This window comes from Gouania willdenowi, chromosome 5 (genome assembly GCF_900634775.1).
Source record: "Gouania willdenowi chromosome 5, fGouWil2.1, whole genome shotgun sequence".
Lineage (NCBI taxonomy): Eukaryota > Metazoa > Chordata > Actinopteri > Blenniiformes > Gobiesocidae > Gouania > Gouania willdenowi.
The window spans coordinates 14036095-14055936 of NC_041048.1; the positions used below are offsets into that span (position 1 = coordinate 14036095).

Here is a 19842-nt window from a genome sequence, read left to right on the forward strand (position 1 = left end):
ACAAAAAACAAAAAGAGGAAGTTGAAATGTTAAGGAATGTCACAAAAATCAACCATTGTGCGTTTTCAGTTTAAGGTTTGTCTGTATTTGCCGTGTGATGGACTGGCCCCCTGTCCAGGGTGTACCCTCTGCCATTAATCAGTGCCTGATTCAAGCTATATAGGAACCAGCAGACCTTCACAACCCTAAAAAAAGCAGGTCAGAAGATGAGAAAACAAATATTACAGTACTTCCAAACAAAATGTATTTTTTTTTTTTTTTTTTCTTGCTGAAGGCTTTTTACTTTTAAATGTCCTCTCACTGACCTGCCTGCTGTGTAGTTCCAGCGAGATTCATTTCGTCTTCTTTTTTTTACAGTATGTTAAGTTGTTGTGTTGTTAATTCAGACAAGGTTTTTCAGGATTTTTTTTTTTATCTCCTGACATGTTTCGTCTGTCAACTGCCAGTCTTCGTTAACTATCTATTACAAAGAAGTCAAGTGAAATTTCAGAGGGAAGGCAAGGCAAATGTATTTGTATAGTGCATTTCATTCACAAGGCAACTCAAAGGAAACATCAAATGCGAACAGCAGAACTTTTTTTGATGAAGACTGTCAGTTGACAGTCGAAACATGTCAGGAGATAAACATTTCCTGAAAAACCTTGTCTGAATAAAGGAAACCTCAACTTAACATGCTGATAACAAAGAAGACAAAATGAATCTCGCTGGAACTATTACATGGAAGTTAAGTGAAACTTCAAAGGAACCATCAAAGGTGACCAGCAGAACTCCTCTGAGGAAGATTGGCAGTTGAAAGTGGAAACATGTCAGGAGATTAAAAAAAACATACTGCCTGCTGTATTCCTGCTGTATTCCTTAACTGTTGCCATCATGATCATTTCCTGGTCAAATCTCAGACAAAGGATTTTTTGGTAAATAAATTAAAAAAACTTTGAAAAAGGAATGTTTGAAGGCAAAGCTTTTAACACTTAATCACATTACTTGGTCACTTTCACTGACTATTTTTCAGCTATTTATAGCTAACCACCAGTGATCAAAATGCCAGCGTCTCAACCAAAACACTACCGGTAACTGGAAAACCTCTTAACAGCTAATATAGGCAATATACTAATTATTATTATATTGTGCAGCTATTATTATTTCAGACATACTGCATATTTCAAACTAAAATGTTTTTACCTAATTTATTTTTTTACTTCTTTGTCATCCTTGATTAAAGAACATTTAAAGGCCAGTGTTTAGCCTTTATTTTGCTTCCTCTGAAGGAATTTGTTATATTATCCGTAGTAGTTTCCATATAGGTGCAGAGTGACCTGGGTTTCTTTAGCCTGGGATTCACTCGTTATTTGCACCAGAGGAACTTGTCCAACAGGGAGGATGTCAGCCTGCCAGGGACATAGCAAAACATCCAAATGTCAAGTCTCGATCTGTGTGAAAACTGTGTGTAAAGACATTACGTAATGGTGCTGCAAGTGTGTTCTATTGGGTAAGACTGTTTTTTCATGCAATTATTCACTTGGAACTATCCTTTATGTCAACAATGGAGGAATAATGTAAGCACAGTTTGATTTATAGTTAAGTTAGTGTGATACCTCCCTCTGCTGACTGGACAGAACCAGTGGTTTAGTCACCTAATAAAGTGGGTGGCTGTGTTGAACCCTCCCTGGCCATAATGTTTTAACATGTTGCTCATTCTGAAGGGAAACACTTAACAGGAATGAAACACAAACCTTTAACATTTCATGGTGATTATGAATCAGGAATGAGAGGAGGAGGTTCTTTTATGAACTGCAATCAACCTATTGAAAATATGTATTTTCAGTGCAGATCTATAATTATTATTGATGATCTGTTTTTGATTTGGAGGAGTTGCAGCAACGCAACTATTGTGTTTTTTCAGCTGGTTGAGCTAAGGTGGAGAACAAACAATGGAGGCCAATAACAATAGTATGAGAGTGTGTGTGTGTGTGTGTGTGTGTGTGTGTGTGTGTGTGTGTGTGTGTGTGTGTGTGTGTGTGTGTGTGTGTGTGTGTGTGTGTGTGTGTGTGTGTGTGTGTGTGTGTGCATGCGTGTGTGTGTCAGGAGTGTAAAAGGGAGGCAGAGTCAGAGCTGCTGATCCTATAAACACAGGCAGCCCAATTCCTTCCTTCAGCCTCGTGAACTTAATGTTAAGTGATCATTGAATTTCGTTGTTTTATAGTGACATAAAGGAATGAAAATGGGATATTTTATTTTGAAAACCTTAATCAATCGAGAAATTTATATTTTTGTTCGGCATGTGAGCAGCCATTTCATTTTAAAATGAAAATATAACATACTATAGGCTATACAGTATGTAGGTAATTACAGCAAAAACATGTATGCACACCAATAAGAGTATATAACTGATTCATCTAATGTTTTCCAATTAAAAGTTACCTTCTGATGTCTAATGATGCTCTTCACACATTCAGTATGATTATTTATATTCTATACCCCAGGGGTGTCAAACTCATTTTAGTTCAGGGGCCAAATACGGAGCAGTTTGATCTCTAGTGGGCCACAGATTTTATGCAGGAAAATTAGTAATTTCAACATAATTGTGCCCCAGTTTGCACTTCTACGTATGCATAAAATGCAGAATATGTAAGAAACTGACAATATTCCAGCAATAAGTGATACATATCAGTCCCAACTAGGGGTGGGAACCTCTGGGTACCTCACGATGCAATACGATACGCAATACAAAGCTCACGATAACGATTATCTCACGATATGACGATACTGTGATTATTGATATATTGGTCAGAAATCAATCTATGATAATCTATGACATAACAAGAAAAAAAGAAGATTAAGTGGAAAAAATACAATTTATATTTTATATGTCTGAAAGACAATACATTGAAAGAGTATCCTATGAACAGTGACACTAATTTAGTGCAACATTTCTGTAAATATGTGTCAACATACCAATGTAAATTGATAAGTATCTCCAATAGTGCTTTCTGTAAACAAAAAATAGGGTCTTTCTTACCAGTGACACCATTATAGTGTAATATTCCAGTAAACAATATAATGAAAGATTTTATAAGAATTTTGAGTTTTTTCAACGCTAAATATGACTGCAATCATGTGACATAGGCACCAGGAGTGTTGAGTTTCATTTACACAATGATTCATGTTTTTTCTATCATTTTTACTTTCTCCTTCGAGCCGAATTGGCTGCTCCAAAGGGTCGGATTGAGTTTGACACATGTGCTATACCCAATGTCACACAGGACAATCACATTCACACTATCCCTCACATGGCCATATTGCAAAATGGCATCAAACTAATGCACATCTTTTCAGAGAGTTTTAAAGAAAACAGCATCCAAGAGAAAAAAAAAAACACTGAATAACATACAATCTTTAACTTTATCATAAACTTTGCAAGGAGGCAGAGGTGTTGACTACGGAACCACAGTGTGGCCTTTCATAATACATACAAAAATGTATGAATCTACAGTGGTTAGAACCCATGACAGGGTGTGTAAGTAGGTTCGAGGCTTAAAACTGTGATCTGGCAGTTTGATCTGTAGAATCAGTGAAATGTGGTGAGGGTTCTAGATTAATGATCAAGAACGACTGCAAATGCAGCCAAAAAAGAAAAAAAAAAAAAAAAAAAAGGCGAGGATGTTTAATAGGGTTGTCACTAGGGCTGGGTGATATGGACCAAAACTCATATCTCAATATTTTTTCTAAAAATAGCAGCAAGACAATTCTGGGTTAAATTTGCTGATGAAAAATGCCACGTATAGGCACATTTATTAACAAACAGCTGCACAATATGTAGCACTTTAGTCTTTTTAACCTTTAAGGGACAGCACATGTGAGTGAGTTTTGTAGTCTGGCTTGTTTAGGGGAAGGTCTGGGTTAGGACGCACTCAGAAATCCACCTAACTGTGCTTTTTCTGCTGTTCTGAGAAGTAGCAAGTAGCAGCAACTCTTATAACAAGTATTTTAATACAAAATAAGCTATAAAATTAAAAAAAAACAAAAAAAAAAAACATATTGATATAGGCGATGTAATTTTCTGTATCGCCAAAATAGAAAACTCGAAAAATCTTGAATCTCGATATATATTGCCCAGGTCTAGTTGTCAATAAATATAGTTTTAATTTAGATTTTACTTTTGTTCATTCACTGCATCTGGTTCATCGATGAAAATTCAATCCTTACAATTACCTAAAGCATATGAACCAAACTGCAAAACGCATTCTGGTAGATAAAGAATAGTAATTTGAAACAGAGTTTGAAATATCATGTGTAAGCCTACACTTGAACAGAGGGGGGCAGTGTAGCCACACAGTGTGGGCGGAAGTCCACGAAGAAGAAGAAAACCGGAAGTAGTCAGGCGGGAAAGCTGAGTGAAAAAAGTCAACAAAAACAGTGAGTATTTAAGTGTATTTTCTTAACTTGTTTGTTGCTTTTGTGTTGTGAAATATAAAGGACTCTCTGTGCAGAATTTACAGTAGCTTTCTCCACAGCCTGACTGTACTTTAAGAAGCTTAGCACGGCTAAAATTGCCAATTGACCATAGCAACTACTGTATGATAGTTACTGTCGTGGAATGACAATTTTGATTGATATGGTTTGCATCACAAACTATTTTTATTTTATTTTATTTTAGATAAGCAACTAAAATTGACCTAACAACATCAAGAACAAAAGCAAAAAAAACACAAGCAGGTAAAAAAGGAGAATGATTTATGATACAGTAGATTTTCTCTCAGACCCTTTGTACAAATGATACAACATTTAACAAACACAATTTTAAAACATAATCAAATTTACGGAGGGACATACAACTAAACTAAAGGAGAATGTACATGAAGTAGTAATGCACAGTATTCAATGCAAAAACAAATGCAGGACAATACAAACAGTGCAACATGACATATCTTGTACATATTTATATTTGTCTTTATTATTATTATTATTTTTAATTATTATTATTATTGTTACTATACTTTTCTCTATTTGTTTTTGTTGTTCTTTTTCAAATTATTATTATTATTATTATTATTATTATTATTTTTATTTTTATTTTTATTTTTTCTTTTGGCATCCAGTGTGGTGAGCAAAATAGTATTTTCATTGTGCAGGGAAACATGTTTCTTTACTGTGCACATGATAATAAACACTTTGAATCTTGAATCTAGACCCTCTAATTTAAAATATTATATTTTGACCAGTGATCCAAATAAAAAAAAGACGTTATTATTAATATTGCTTCACTACATCTTGACCTGCAGCTGGAACATCTCAAACATGCCAGGCAAGCAAAAGGACGATCTCCTGTCTTCAGTGTCCCCAGTCCTCTTCATGACTGTGGATGGTGACCCCATGTCCTTTTATCTACGACCCGGTCCTATTAAACGGAGATATCAGCCCCTCATCACAGCTGGAGGAGGCACTTTGTGTAACGTCCAGCAGCCTGGAGCCATTCTTTTGATCGACCCTGAGGAGAAAACCAGTATTCCTGAATCTACTGTCCACTGGTGGGTGAGCAGGAATGTTCTATTTGATCAGGGGTCACCAGCCTTTCTTAAACCATGAGCTACTTCAAAGTTACTGAAATAATCCGAAGGGCTACCAGTTAAACAGATAAACACAGAAATACTGCTACAATTCCCCAGTTTCACTTTAATTTGAGGGAAAGACAATGAAAGAAGACTTAGCATCCACTTAAAAAGTAAAAAAAAAAAATACTTGTTTAAACATGTAACTTTTTTTTTCTCTTAATTTATGCCATTGTTTCAATTTCAAAATAACACCTCTGAAACATTTCATAGGGATATATCATGTTCCTATTTTACTAACCATTAAATACTCTTTTACTAACCCAAACGTGTTCTTACAATTGAACAATTACTGTATGTAAGATTTTTTTAAACTCCACTTTCTTTTTTTCATGTTATGTTATTTTTCTAGGAAAAAACATCACAATCTAAACACCAAATCTGCAGCATCTTTAATGAATTCCCATATGTGATACTTAAACTAATTTGTCTTGTTGTTTCAGTGAAAGTAAACATTTAAAGACGGTTAATTTAAAACAAAAACTTACCAGGTGCAACAGTGTTAACGCTCTGACTACATTTTTCATCTGAATTTATATTTGTCACAGTCAGACTGAAGCCTAATAAATCAGATTTTAGACGGAGTTAACTTATTAATGGTGCTGCTGTTAGACCAGGGCTAAGGGCACCTCACATGGTCCATGTGGGCTACCTGGGACCCACGGGCACCATGTTGGTGACCCCAGTATTAGATAGCGTTTAGTCTGTAGTTAGCCATTCTTGTAGCTGTACAGCTTTGTTCATAAGAGAGACTCGTACAGTCCTTCTTAAGGAAAGATGTGTTTGTGTACAAAATGCATTTTAATGGTGAGATGTTTTTTTTTACAGGTATGTATCCACTCAGTACATTCAAGACTGTGTTGAGAAGAATGAGCAGCTAGATCCAGAGAGCTACAGGCTGAATCCTGAAGTCATCCAGAGACGCTCAAGCAGACACAGCAGCAAAGACATCTCACCTAGACCCTCTGGTGGTACGCTATGCTTTATGGACATTCAATCACTTTCACAAAATGTGTACTCATCATCCTATTTTAATCAGGCAGGATGCCCTACACCTCAGAGGATGATGCTGCCATTTTGAACTACGTTAGCAAGCACAGGGCAAGAACCGGAGGGAACACGTTGTGGCAAGAGATGAAGAAACAGGGCGTGACTGGTCACAGCTGGCAGTCCATGAAACACCGTTACAAGTCCCAGCTAGCTAAAAATCTGACAGAGGATGAGGAGGAGAAAACGCCCGATGACGAGAAGGTAGAAGAAGATCATCCAGAGGTAATAAGAAGGGAGATAGGCATGTGTGATAGTAGGGGTGAGCATTGCCATGAATCTGACGATATGATTCACGATTTGCATATTACGATACGATATATCGCGATACTAAACAATGCGATATACATCACAATATCAAAATTATAAATTTTACCATTATAAGTACAAAATGGTATGAAATACAATTTATTTCTTGTTTTTATTGCAAGAATAAGTCAATGGTAACCGACTGTAATTGAAGTACCAATATAAAAAACAAGGGGTATTTTTATCCAACTGTTTATCAACCGTTTATAAAAAAGGTAACCACATACTGTACATCTATAAAAGTGCCCATTATGTTTTATGAAAATAAAGTGCAATCATCTTCCAAGCTAAAATGCATTGAGGAGTGAAGGTAGTTTTAACAAGGTCTGATGTGGTTTACTGACACTGAGTGACCGGGCGTTTACGTGCTATGCATATGGTGGTGCAAATAAATGTTGTTTTGTGTTGAAAAACATGACTTAAAAAAAATCGACTTGGAAATGTTTTGGGTCGATGAAATAATCGGGCGGTGAAATATTGCGATATATCACCTAATCGATTATTTATAATAATGACTTTATGTTGCTCTCCTACTCTGCCAAAAGGGAAATCTTAATAATATGTCTTGGTAACATCTTACATTTGGGCAATAAATGCTTCTGATTTTTTACTTACTATTTAGATTTTGTGTAAGAGTATTTTACATCCTTTAAACTCTTTTTTCACTTGTTTTAAAAAATCTTGATAAGCCAAATGTTCCCTGTTCTGCTGGTTTGTAGTTTTGCTTATTTTAAGTAATGAATCCCTGAATTTAAATTCCCAGACTTTTTAGTGTATATTTTTAGCTGACCACTCAATCTTTCATTTACATATTAAAACATTTTTTAAATCTTTACATCATCTTAGTGAGCACAAGATAAATACTGCACATGACAAATTGGTAGCATCAGCTTTTTAAAGAAAAATGAAAGTTCGGCTCTAAAAAGTGACTTCATGCACAAATATGAAGTTTAAAAGTGGAAGTTTTTACCCAAAAATCCATAACCTGTGTTTAACCTAAAGTGATTTTTGTAAAAAGGCAATATACAGTGTATAAAAAAATTACGTTTCTTATATTTACGTTATATATAATGCAAAAAATACTTTACTGAAAGAAAAGTAACAAATTACTGCCCTCTAGTGTTAGTAGTGTGATCGAGCAGCAGCCAAAGATCATCTGTAATTAAGACTGTAGATCCCCTTGTTCAGGGTCCTCACGGTCATGAAATTCCTATAAAAATTATGGAATTTGAAAAAACGATTTTCCAGTCTTGAAAAGTCATGGAATAATTTAACTGTTTAGGAAATAAAATGTGGAAATCTAGCCTATTTCCACACTTGCAGACCTCTGCTCGCTTACACTAGTACACTGGAATGGCCCGCTCAATTTTGCGCTCTAATGGTCATGAATAGATCTTAGTGGTTCAGAACTATAGTGAGTCATGGAAATTTGGTCAGATATTTTGGAAAAGTTCTGGAAATTTGTGAAAAAAGTGTGGGAACCCTGCTTGTTGTTGCCAAGGCAACTGCCTGTGACTCATTGAAAAGAGGTTCTTGACTCACTTTTGGGTTGAGAACCTCTGGGTTAAGGAACGTGACAACTTTGAGATTCTGTTGTAATAATAATAATAATCCACTTTAAACATTTTTGCATGCTAGTTGACTAGCAGGTAGGATTTCTAAATGCTTCACCCCAGAGCTGTCTTAATGACATCTATCTAACAACTGGTTATCAGATACCACAGCACACTTTCAAAGGTCTAGGGGTCAGGTCCATGCCAAAATTGAGAATTATTTTGGCTGGAAAAAGAAAGACAACACACATGTGTTAAGGTCAAGGCCCGGCCCACTTGGGATGGGAAGGTAAAAATGATAGAAAAAAACACGAAACATTTTGTGAATTACCAACTAATTCAGTTGTAGATATCTCAACCCCTCCAAATACAAAAATTAATTTGAAATCCACAATATTTTTTAGTTCCTATATCACATGATGTCAGTCATTTTTAATCTCAAATTGTTGAAAGAACTAAATTCTTCTCAAATCTGGCTAATTTTCCTCAAATGATTCCACAAAATTCCCCAAATTCCCAAAATCAGGGAAATTTAAGTGAAGTTCCTGCAGGGACTGATATACTTAATATGGAATTTGCTCTTTTTCCCCACCTAAAATCTGTGGCCCAGTTAAGCTCAAACTGGTCTGTATTTGGCCCCTGAACTAAATTGAGTTCGACACCCCTGCTATAAGGCATAATGCTGTGGTTAATTTCAACATGAAACACACACCTGGTAGTTTTACTAATATTAGACGGAAACTGTTGCTTTCAGATGGAAGGAAATCAAGATCCAAACGCTCAGAAAGCTTCCACAGAAGAAGAAGATGATGATGACAATGTTTCTCTTCATACTTGTTTCTCAAACCAGGAGCTAATACAGGTACAGAGGCAGATATTGTGAATATGTGTTACCTATAATTTAATGTGGACATATGAGGAGTTTTATTTAGAATCCACAGGATGGAGAGCAGAACTGGAGGACAGAATCCACACAAGTGCTTGAGAAGGAGAAGGAGCCCAAAGAAGCAGCAGAAACGTTCTCAGTCCAAATGACTGAACCTGCTGAAGAAGCTGAAACAGAAACGACACTCGTTACATCTGAAGCATCACAACCAGACAAAGATCCTGATCCGACAACACAAATAGACAACAGCAATGAGGATTCTCCATCAAGTCAATGTGAAACTCTGATCAAAGCTTCACCTTCCACCAAGATAAAAGAGAAACAGAAAGGCCCTCCCACCATGGAGACACCACAGCGGCCAATCACACAGAGGCAGCTCAAAGAGAGTTTATCCCCTCCTGAACCTTACAGCAGAAGACTCAGAAACCACTCCTCGTCTTCAACCCCAGTGAGCTCACCCCTACCATCGCCCCGAACCTCAAGGAAAACCAGAGCACCTGTGACGGCTTCTCCTGAAGAATGCACAACAACAAAGCAGCCACTGACCAAAAAACCCAGAGCAGACGATGCAGCAGAGACGCAGCAGGAGACGATGGATGTTCTAAACCCAGAAACAACAAACACAGGTTTGTGGAATGAAACAGTGGCACAGATCACTTCCTGTCGGTCTTTCAAATTAAACCGTCCATCTCTGTATCACGGCTCATTCTGTTTCAGCGCCATCAAAGACAAAGAAGAAGAAGAGACAGCTGGGGATTCTGGAACTGGCTGCAATGGAGTTTGACGACGAGAGTGAGGTATTTCTACAGGATTGTGTGAATAATAATTGAACATAATTATTTAAGAACTGCATTTGTGTTTCCAACTAGTTTCTTTTTTTCTTCTTTTTGAATAATATATGTTAAGGTTTCATTTATTTAGGCAACTACTCCTGAGGAAATCCACTTTGATCTCCTGACATGTGTCGACTACCAACTGCCAGTCTTCCTCAGTGTTTTTCAAAGAATGTTGCTTTAATTAAGGCTGTGCAATTAATTGAAATTCGATTATGATTTAGATTAAACTCAATGATTACAAAAGCAACATAATCGAGAAAAAACTATTAATTTAAAAAATATATGCTGTGTGTATATATATATTTTTTTTTTAATTTATTAATTAATTTATTTTCCTTTTCTTCGATTATACATAATGTTTTATTTGCTAAATAAAACTAACTTCCAGGATTGAGGGTTTCTAAAAATAATAAAGCTTGGCACACACGAGAAAAAACGATTATTATCTTTGAGTTGTTTAATGCACAGGAATACCAGCTCTTATGCCCTGCCCCTCTTAAAGCTAAAGCTAGCATGCAGGCTAACACAAGGAAGTTTGTTGCTCGTAAAAACACTTGGTAAACAAGCAAGGCTAATCAAATTCTCTTGAAGAACATATTTTACATTGTTTTGTACAAAAATGACTCACTTTTTGGTTCACAAATAATCGTTAGAATAATCGTGACTTCAATTATGACTAAAATATCGTGATCTTTTATAATGTATTCTATAATCAAGCAGTTCTAGCTGGAATTATGTAGAAGTCAAGAAAACTTCGATCAGCAGACGCCTCTGACGAAGACGAGCGGTTGACAATCGAAACATATCAGGAGATCAAAGTGGATTTCCTGAGGAACAATTGTCTGAATAAATGAAACCTTTCCATGTGTGTGTGTTTTTGTCTCATAGCTCGACAAAGATGAAGACTCAGATCTTCAAAGTCCTTCTAAAAGGGTTGCTATGTTGACAGAAGCCCCCATTATTTCCACCCCACAGTCTGAACCAGAACTGGAAGACAAGATCCAGGAGGAGGAGGAGCAGGAGGAGGAGGCGGAGCAGGAGGAAGAGGTGGAGCTTGATGAGGAGGCGGAGCCTGAGGCCTCCAGCAGCATCTCTGTGTCAAAGGCAGAACACCCTCAACCTGCCGCCGCTGAACCGTCTGCATCCAAAGCTCACTTATTCATATTCGACAGTGAATCCCAGGCTGAGGTGGTGAGTGATGATCACCCAGTAGCTCCGCCCACAGAAGAGGCTGCTGCTTTGTCTCTGACTCAGAGTCAGTTAGAAGAAGACATGAGTAGAATCAGAGAACTGATGAAACTCACAGACCAGGTGAGGCTCTGAGCTACTGTATGTATTACCTTTAATTATAATATTGTTGAATCATCTCTAACCTATGGCTGCACAATACATTGTGATTCAAGATATATCAAGATTTTGTTTTTGGCGAAACTGAAAATGACAATATAACAATATCTTTATTTTATAGCTCATGTTGTTTTGAAATGCTCGATTTTAGGAGTCACTGCTTTTGTTACTTCTCAGAACAGCATGAAAAGCACATTAGATGTATTTTGTGTTCTAACTCAGACCTTCCCTTAAACAAGCCACACTAGTAGAACTCACACACACATGCTGTCCCTTATAGCAGAAAAAGCCCAAAGTGGTTGATATTGTATTGTGTGTTATTACAAAATATTCAGTTTTAAAATGAATGCAACTTTAGCACCCTCTGTAAACCTGGCAATGTGGTAAAAACTCACTGTTTTAAACATGATTTGTCTCCAACTTGTTATGAATGCTCTAGGAGGAGTTTGTGTTTAAAGACACTGTGGTTTAGCCAAAAATTGGTCTATTCTCCCATCTGGACTTAAGCGCTTTTTTGCGCGCCTGCAGTTACACGCTTCTCTTCTACACGTATTCTCTGGTCCAGGCTGCTGATACGCCCACCACGCGTAAGGAGTCAAAAAGCGTTTATGTGTGAATGAAGGCGGGCTAAAGGAAAGGAGGCAGTGATGTAATTTTTTTGGGCTGTCTCGAAATCACGGAACTTGGAGTTTTCTCAACTCTTGTAAATGTCATTGAAATCTGTGACAATGATAATGTTTACTTTTCATTTGAAAAGCCTTCATTGATAAACAATGTAACAGGTTGATTTGATCAGATTGTTGCAGTCTGACTGAAGATCGGCCGCATTCTGTCAGAGTCACAGTTAAAATCTCTGTCCTTAATCATCATCATCATCATCATCATCGCTGTAAAGCGTGATCGAGTGAGATGACCTGGAGATATGAGGAAATAACCCAGAGTGTCCTGCTTTAACACAGAGGGATGTTTGCTGTGAAACTGCTATGGCTTCCATAATACGCAGTTTTTTTTTTTTTTTTGTTTTTTTTTTATTTTTTTGGCTCTAGTGGCCTTTATATGACAGTTGCTTGACAGGAAAGGGGTCAGAGAGAGCAGGGAATGACACGCAGGAAAGGGTCCCAGGCCGGGAATCGAACCTGGACCCGCTGCAGGTGAGGAACTATAGCCTCTGTACATGGGGCGGGCGCTCTACCCACTGAGCTAAACACCGCCCCAATACGCAGTTTTAAATATAAACTGTTTAAAGCGACCTGAGCTGAGCCTCATTAAAATATGTGTGGGAACAGTTTCTGGTCAATCCTCATCTGCATATGACAGCTTGTTTCACTCTATAGTGGATCAAACAGTGACTTTACGTTAGACATAGTATGAAAATAGTTGAATCACTGTGACCAACGTGGACAGAAGTCTGTCAGAGTTTTTATTAATTGTGCAGCAGCAGCTGTGATCACAGCTGCATTTATTTCAGGGTTAGAAGCGTGTATGAGGAAAAGGACTCGCGCACACGGGAGAATGCGCGTAAAGCCAGATTTGAATGGGAACACCCACATTTCAGGGCTGCTCCACTCACAGTGCGTAACTAGGATGAAGGCGCACAGCGACTGACTTAAGTACAGGGGGAGAATAGCGTGCAGCCAAAAACAGCGCTGCAACACGGCTTTTTGGACTTACGCACATGGGAAAATAGAGCCCATAGTGAATGCCATTAAGCTAGTTCAAACCATGGAAAGTTGCTAGATGGTGCTAATGAGTCCTGAAATTGCCCTAAATGTCCTGTGTTATGTTATTTTTCACTCATCTCCATACGCCAAAAACATAATATTTGAGTTTTATTCTCCAAACTTGTCTGTTTTCCAGAGTTTTAGCCTTTTGAAAACTCAGTTTAATGATGCTTCTTAAAACAGGCTGTTTTGGAGGCCTTCATGCATATGCGTAAGTGGGCGTGTCTATAGACGCAAACTCCACACCACAGCTGATCATCATAGCGATTTTCTTTTGCTATCCACACACTCTTGTTATTGTTTTCAGCCAAAGAACTGCACATTAGAATCCGTACAAAATCTTTCTGGTGAGACTTTATTGAGATTTATATCGTATATCGCCATTTTGAGAAAAAATATCGATATGCGTTTTGGTCCATATCGTCCAGCTCTACTCTAACCACTTCTATTTCCTCACACAGGATTTAGCTACCGTGACCAAAGCTTTGCTGAAAACCAGTGGTGACTTTTCTGCCGCACAAAACCTTCTTCTGAAGCCCTCTCAGGTTTCTGGACCTTTTTGGAATCGCTATGACGACGCAGGTTTACTGTCGGCCAACATCGAGGTACGGCGGGGCTTACAGGAAAAATACGGCGAACAGGAAGTGGCCAAAAGGATTGTGTTTCTGGAGGTGGAGGGATAAGAAAGCAGATGACGCTCAGGGCACTGATAAGATGTGAAATAAGATCTTATTGTTCTTCCCTGTTGGAGTTTTAGCGATAAGAGAATTTAGATTCAGATTTAAATCCATATAGAAATATTCAAGTGTTAAATTCTGTAAAATGTGTTATGTTGTTCGATGAATTTGTGCAAAAAGTTAATAACTTTGAAAGCATTTTATTCCACAATGCCCCTTATTAATAAAGCAAACTTAATATGCCGTGTATAAGATGTTTGTTGCATTTTTTGAAGCATCTGAATTTGATATTTTTTAATAAGATAACCCTAATCAGCCATTACTATGAGCACTCTTGTGTCTCTCTCTGTGTTTAGGGTCAGTAAAATAGCTTTGTCATACACTGTAGCACATTTACTTTCTTTGTTACATTTTACAGCAATTTTTGATTTAATTTTAGTCTTTTGATGAAAACTAGTTTTATTCAAAATTTAGTCATCAGGACTAGCTCAGCGGTTTTCAAACTTATTTTTTTAACTCATGTACCCCCTCTCTTATTTCTGAATCCAAGTACCCCCTTTGTCTGACAACAACATTTTGCTCAGAATACTGTGAAAAAAGCAACTACAGAGAATAATGATGAAATGAACGAGTAACACACATTTTAAATAAACTAATTTTGTAAATAAATGGAATGAAACAGTTCTTAATGCCTCTTGAATAGATTGATTTCTATAATTTTTCTAATGATTTCTGGTAATCTACCGCCTGGTGTGGGACCAAGACTGACCCTTGTATTTTCAGCTGATGTTCTAATCAAGATCTTTTCCATCATATTTATTACTGTTACCATTTTAAACTAAAAAAATAAACATTATTGTCAAGTCAATCTCCATTTTGTGCTGTTCTTGACTTGAAAATAACTTCTCTTCACTGGATGTGTTTACTGGACTTCACTCAAAGAACCAGACCTTCAATTACTTTTTTCATTTTATTCAAAGTATTGTTTATAGGTATAAGGAAAATACACAATACAACAACAATCAGACAACCACTAGTTCCTTGAAATCAAAGTTTGCTTATCAACTTTCTAACCTTCTCCAAGTATCACATTTTATTTTACAATTTTAAATCAGTACCATTTTTTTTCTAAACAAGGTTTTCCACTTCTAATCTTAATCAATTATATTGAATTATTGGTATTTTATTTTCATTTTAACAACTATATTTAACAATATTAACATGAGTGTATGGTATTTATTTGTCAAGTCTTAAACAAACAATTTCAAATGCTATAATAATCTATTTAAACACACATTTTTAACAAAATTAAACCTAGGTATTTTTAAGCAATGTGGATGATTTTTAAACTACTTATTCAAACAACTATACTTTTAATCATTTTAACATAACTTATTTGTATTTCACATTAACCCAATCCAGTTTTAATTACCCAGTTACCATGGCACCTGAAATAAGCTTAATAAATCTTTAAATAAACAAGTATGAAACTCAATAAACATTCCTGTAATTGTCTATTTAAACAAAATGCAATTCACTCCATACTCAATAATGTTTTATTTTTTAATAAATTGTCTAAGCAACAGAAGTTTCTATGAAACCCGTGGCTATTTCGAGGTGCTTACCAGATGTCAATCCAAACATGTAAAAACTCTTTGCACATAAAACTTTATAACAAAATTGAGGGTAAAGAACTCTTTCCTCTTTAAAGGTCACATGTCATGCTATTTTTCATCCATCTCCATTTGTTCTAAGAACCCCAAAAACATAGTATGTGAGGTTTATTTTCCAAAACTCGCCTGTTTTACAGAGTTTTAGCCTCTGAACAGTCACTTTCTGAGCAACTCTACACAAACAGGCTGATTTGCGACCAACTTATGCATTTTCATGAGTGGGCGTGTCTATAGACGAGACACTGACTTCCTCCTCCCCGCACGGTGACGTAGGGCCAGAGGACGGCCCGCCCACTCCGTAGCTTCTTTATCAAAATTATAATATCATGGGAAAATATCAGTTTTTCATGATATTCTATTTTTTTTAAAGGGTCTGTAAATGTTTCTACATTCTTTTGCTCTGTAATGCACTCATATACAGTAACGTGAGTAAATGTAATCCGTTACTTTGACAAGAACTAAGTCAGAATTAACACAGTTTGCTTCACTGGGACAAGAAGCACAGGGTGCTTTTCTCTCCGACTGTCCGACAGGGAGGTGTGTGTGTACATTCCAGAATGAGGAACTGGTGCCAGGTTTATCCTCTCATTTGTTTAATGGTTCGTCTCACAGACCTGCAGCTAATTTATCTACAATGTGTGGACAAAGGACAAAACCTGAGCTTCTAAGGATACCTCACAGGTGTGTGTATGTGTGTCAAGACATTTTCTGGAGTATTGTTTCAAACTTTACTTACCAATAGACTAAATAAAATGAGCATCAAACCCATTGAAGATGTTACACTTCATCACATTAAACAAAAAGCTTATTCAGAATCATAACCTACTGACACGACTCCATAAGCAGCCGTGACTTGCAGTCACTAACAGTAAAGTAATTAAAAAAAAACATATTTAAACATTGAAACTACATGTAACCAACTATATCCTTCTGGTTTTTTGAAAATGTATTGCTTTACTAAGGAAAATTGAGTGTATGGGAAATACTTAGTTATTGACAGAGGACCAATTAGTCAGTGCAAAGGTTGGCAAACCAACACTTTTATTTTGATATTTATGTATTTCATTTCATTTCAATCTGCATTTGCCAGTTTTCCTGTTTTTCAATCTTTCACATTTTAGAATGACAAAGAAAACGCTTTAAATCCTTAAAAAATAAAGCTAAAGTTACTTTAGCTTCAAAAACACTCAAAGCGAGAATGCAGTTAAAGGAAGTGTTATAAACTTTTTTTAATAGTGAATATTAACAAACAAGTACAGATACAGACGGGCATTTATGTGGTTAATACAGCCAGGATAATAGACTGAATGACATACTGTATATAATTAGAAAAAAAAATTAAAAAGAGAGAAAACAGAGAGAAAGGAGAGGAAACATAAATAAATTAATAAAGATAAATAAATAATGATAAAGAGGTGATGGGGAAACACATTAACACTTTCAGACATACAGTATATGTATCTATGCCATTATTTAGTTTCACAGCTTTTTTGTTACACGTTTTAAGATATTAAAATATAAAGTTTACCTTTTGTTGTTGTTCTAGCCACATTTTTTAGCTACAGCCAACAGAGAAGAAATAATATGATGAAATGTGATCTGAAGAGTCTTATTTTGAAAAGTAACCAGATGTTTTAATGTTTAATAAGTGCTTAATTTCCTGTTTCACTGTATTTGCTCTGTGCTGAGTTATTGCGTCGTGCTCCGGCATTCGCCAGAAATAGAAGTCCTGCGTATCTCTGGCAAAGGGTTCCGTACTGTCGCAGATCTGCTGCCGTGGCAGAGATGTAACACAGTGGACCCACATCCAGTGGAAAATGGGGGTCAATGCGCTTTGAACGTGTTTCAATTGAACTTTGTTTTGGGCAGGAGCCTCGCAAATCCCATGAAATCACATCCTGCGAGACTTGGCTGCAGAAAAACGGATGCTCCAAACCAAGCATAAATAGCACTTGCTGAATTTAAAGGGTTAAAACAGAAAAGAACGTTTGGACTTCCTTCACCATGGCAACACTGGAACGTTCATCTCCTACTTTTGGCTTTCATGTTCCACCCTGAAGACTCACTAGCTGACTTTGGCTTTCATCTTGAGCATCTATTATTCACAGTTGTGCATAAAACCACACACTGAATCCATCCCACTAAACCTCACTCGTCATCTTGAAGTGGTCTTTCTCACAGACACACAGATAAAAATGGCTGAGGATAAGATGGTTCGAACCACAAGGAGCAAGAAAAGGAAAGCTGAAGAAGAGTTACATGGTGAAACAACCAGAAAGAAGTCCTGCTTGGACAGCGATGGCTTTGAGAAGAAGAAACATAGAAAAATCATTAAAGTTAAACGGTCATCACTTAAAGTCCCAACAGAGGACTCCCAAAGTGTTAGGGCCTCAGAGAGCTTGAAGGACGACACGTGCACGTCCAGCATTGACGACCCATCCTCCACCTTATCAGGAGCAACCAGCAGCACAGACAGCAAGAATGCTGCCATGACACCCCTGAACTGGTCTGACCCTGTCTGCCTCAAAGAAACTTCATCCTCCTCCTCCTCAAAACCACAAATGATGAAGTTGGAAAACATTGTCAAAGTCAACAGGAATACTAATGACTTTAAGCAGAAATATCAGGAATTCAAAGCAGTCGGCAAAGGCCATAGCGGAGTTGTCTTCACAGGAATACGCCTCTCCGACTCTAAACCTGTAGCAATTAAGCATATTCCAATTGACAAAGTCCAATACATGTGGGTGAAAAGGGACGGATGCTATTGTAAAGAGATATCTGAGGTGGTCCTCATGGCCCAGGCAGCCGGTCTTTGCAATGGCAGTTGGGAAAACCGCGGTGTCATCGGACTATTGGATGTCTACGAGTTAGAGGATGAAGTTCTGATAATTATGGAGCGACCCTTGAAAGCAATGGACCTCAATGACTTCTATAAGATGAGTGAGGGACAGATCCCAGAGTACGAGGCCAAGACCATCTTCCAGCAATTAGTCACTGCTGCCCGGCTAACACACAGAAACGGGATCTTTCACCGTGATTTAAAGCCAGATAACATCTTGGTTTCCCTGGTCCAAGGAAACATCTCAATCAGGATGATTGACTTTGGCTGTGCCACATTTAGATCAAACCAAGAAAAGCAATACACAGAACTTGTTGGTGCTTATGACTTTGCACCACCAGAGTACTATCTACAGGGGCAGTACAGCGCAGAGCCGACTACAGTTTGGCAAATAGGGGCCATGCTGTGCAGCCTCTACGGTGAAGAAAATTTCCACACCATGCGCTTCATAAATGAACGAAAGCCCCCATGTGACCACCTGTCTTATGAATGCAAAGACTTCCTTAACCAGTGCCTGAACATCGACCCAAGGCAGCGACCGCGATTGTCTCAGCTTGTGAGACATCCCTGGCTTACCACGCCAAGTTCCCCCCCACCACCACCACCACCCCCCCGCCCAAGTGTCTGATAACACCATCGCTGTAACACAACGTGATGAGTAATAGGACATGCATTGCTCTGTCTGTCTGTGTATCTTTCAAGTTTTTTTGACTGTACGTTTGGTGACTATTTAGTGTCCGAACATCAAAGGTGGTGCAAATATTTATACGTATATCTTCTATTTTTTATTATGCTGTTTTTGTTTTGTTTTTTCCATTTATCTTCTGCTGAATGTGTGTAAATTTCCTCTTGTTGGACTAATAAAGGTCATCTTTATCTTCATGAATATCTGTTGGATCTGTTATGTTCTCTCATATCACTGTACCACCAAAAAAACCAGGTCAAAGAAGCGGTACCACACGTTCTACTTTATCCATATGACCATCGTGGCTGCTCTATAAAAGAGAGTACAGCAGCGCTGGGCTGAGAAATCATGAACAGATGAAGCAGTATTTGTTCAAAGGGTACCTGTAGTGGACATATATATAACAAGAATGTGTTTAATGCATTACCAAAAAATAAAGTGAGAATTGAGTGTATGAATTTCATCAAGATAATCAGTTAATGCCTTTATAACTTTACTTTGTACAAACATCCAGTAACGTGCAGTCACAACAGGGGAGGGACGCAATGGTACGACATTCAAAGTCATACCATTTTACTGCAAGAACATACAATATATGCTAGAAAATTATCTTGCAATGGCAGAATAAAAGTAAAACTACAATGAAATAACTGTTCTCTATTT

General features: G+C 37.3%; 2 protein-coding genes across 5 annotated transcripts; both read left to right on the forward strand.

The window, feature by feature from the left end:
- The first annotated feature begins 4338 nt into the window (after positions 1 to 4338).
- On the forward strand, positions 4339 to 14534 carry terf2ip (telomeric repeat binding factor 2, interacting protein). Of its 4 annotated transcripts, XM_028447083.1 has the most exons (10): positions 4339 to 4413; positions 4655 to 4713; positions 5280 to 5525; positions 6435 to 6577; positions 6646 to 6878; positions 9270 to 9377; positions 9448 to 10027; positions 10119 to 10198; positions 11126 to 11548; positions 13767 to 14534. In XM_028447083.1, the coding sequence occupies exons 3-10, from the start codon at positions 5296 to 5298 to the stop codon at positions 13986 to 13988; spliced, it is 2019 nt and encodes a 672-aa protein (XP_028302884.1). In that variant the 5' UTR covers positions 4339 to 4413; positions 4655 to 4713; positions 5280 to 5295; the 3' UTR covers positions 13989 to 14534. The 4 variants fall into 4 exon arrangements, with proteins under 4 accessions (XP_028302884.1, XP_028302885.1, XP_028302887.1 ...); XM_028447084.1 differs by lacking the exon at positions 4655 to 4713 and having other exon boundaries at positions 4354 to 4413; XM_028447086.1 differs by lacking the exons at positions 4339 to 4413; positions 4655 to 4713; positions 5280 to 5525 and having other exon boundaries at positions 6437 to 6574; positions 6650 to 6878.
- Positions 14535 to 18010: 3476 nt separating this feature from the next.
- LOC114462952 (serine/threonine-protein kinase pim-2-like) lies at positions 18011 to 19122 on the forward strand. The gene has a single exon (XM_028446087.1). The coding sequence runs from the start codon at positions 18145 to 18147 to the stop codon at positions 19120 to 19122; it is 978 nt and encodes a 325-aa protein (XP_028301888.1). The 5' UTR covers positions 18011 to 18144.
- The last annotated feature ends 720 nt before the right edge of the window (positions 19123 to 19842 follow it).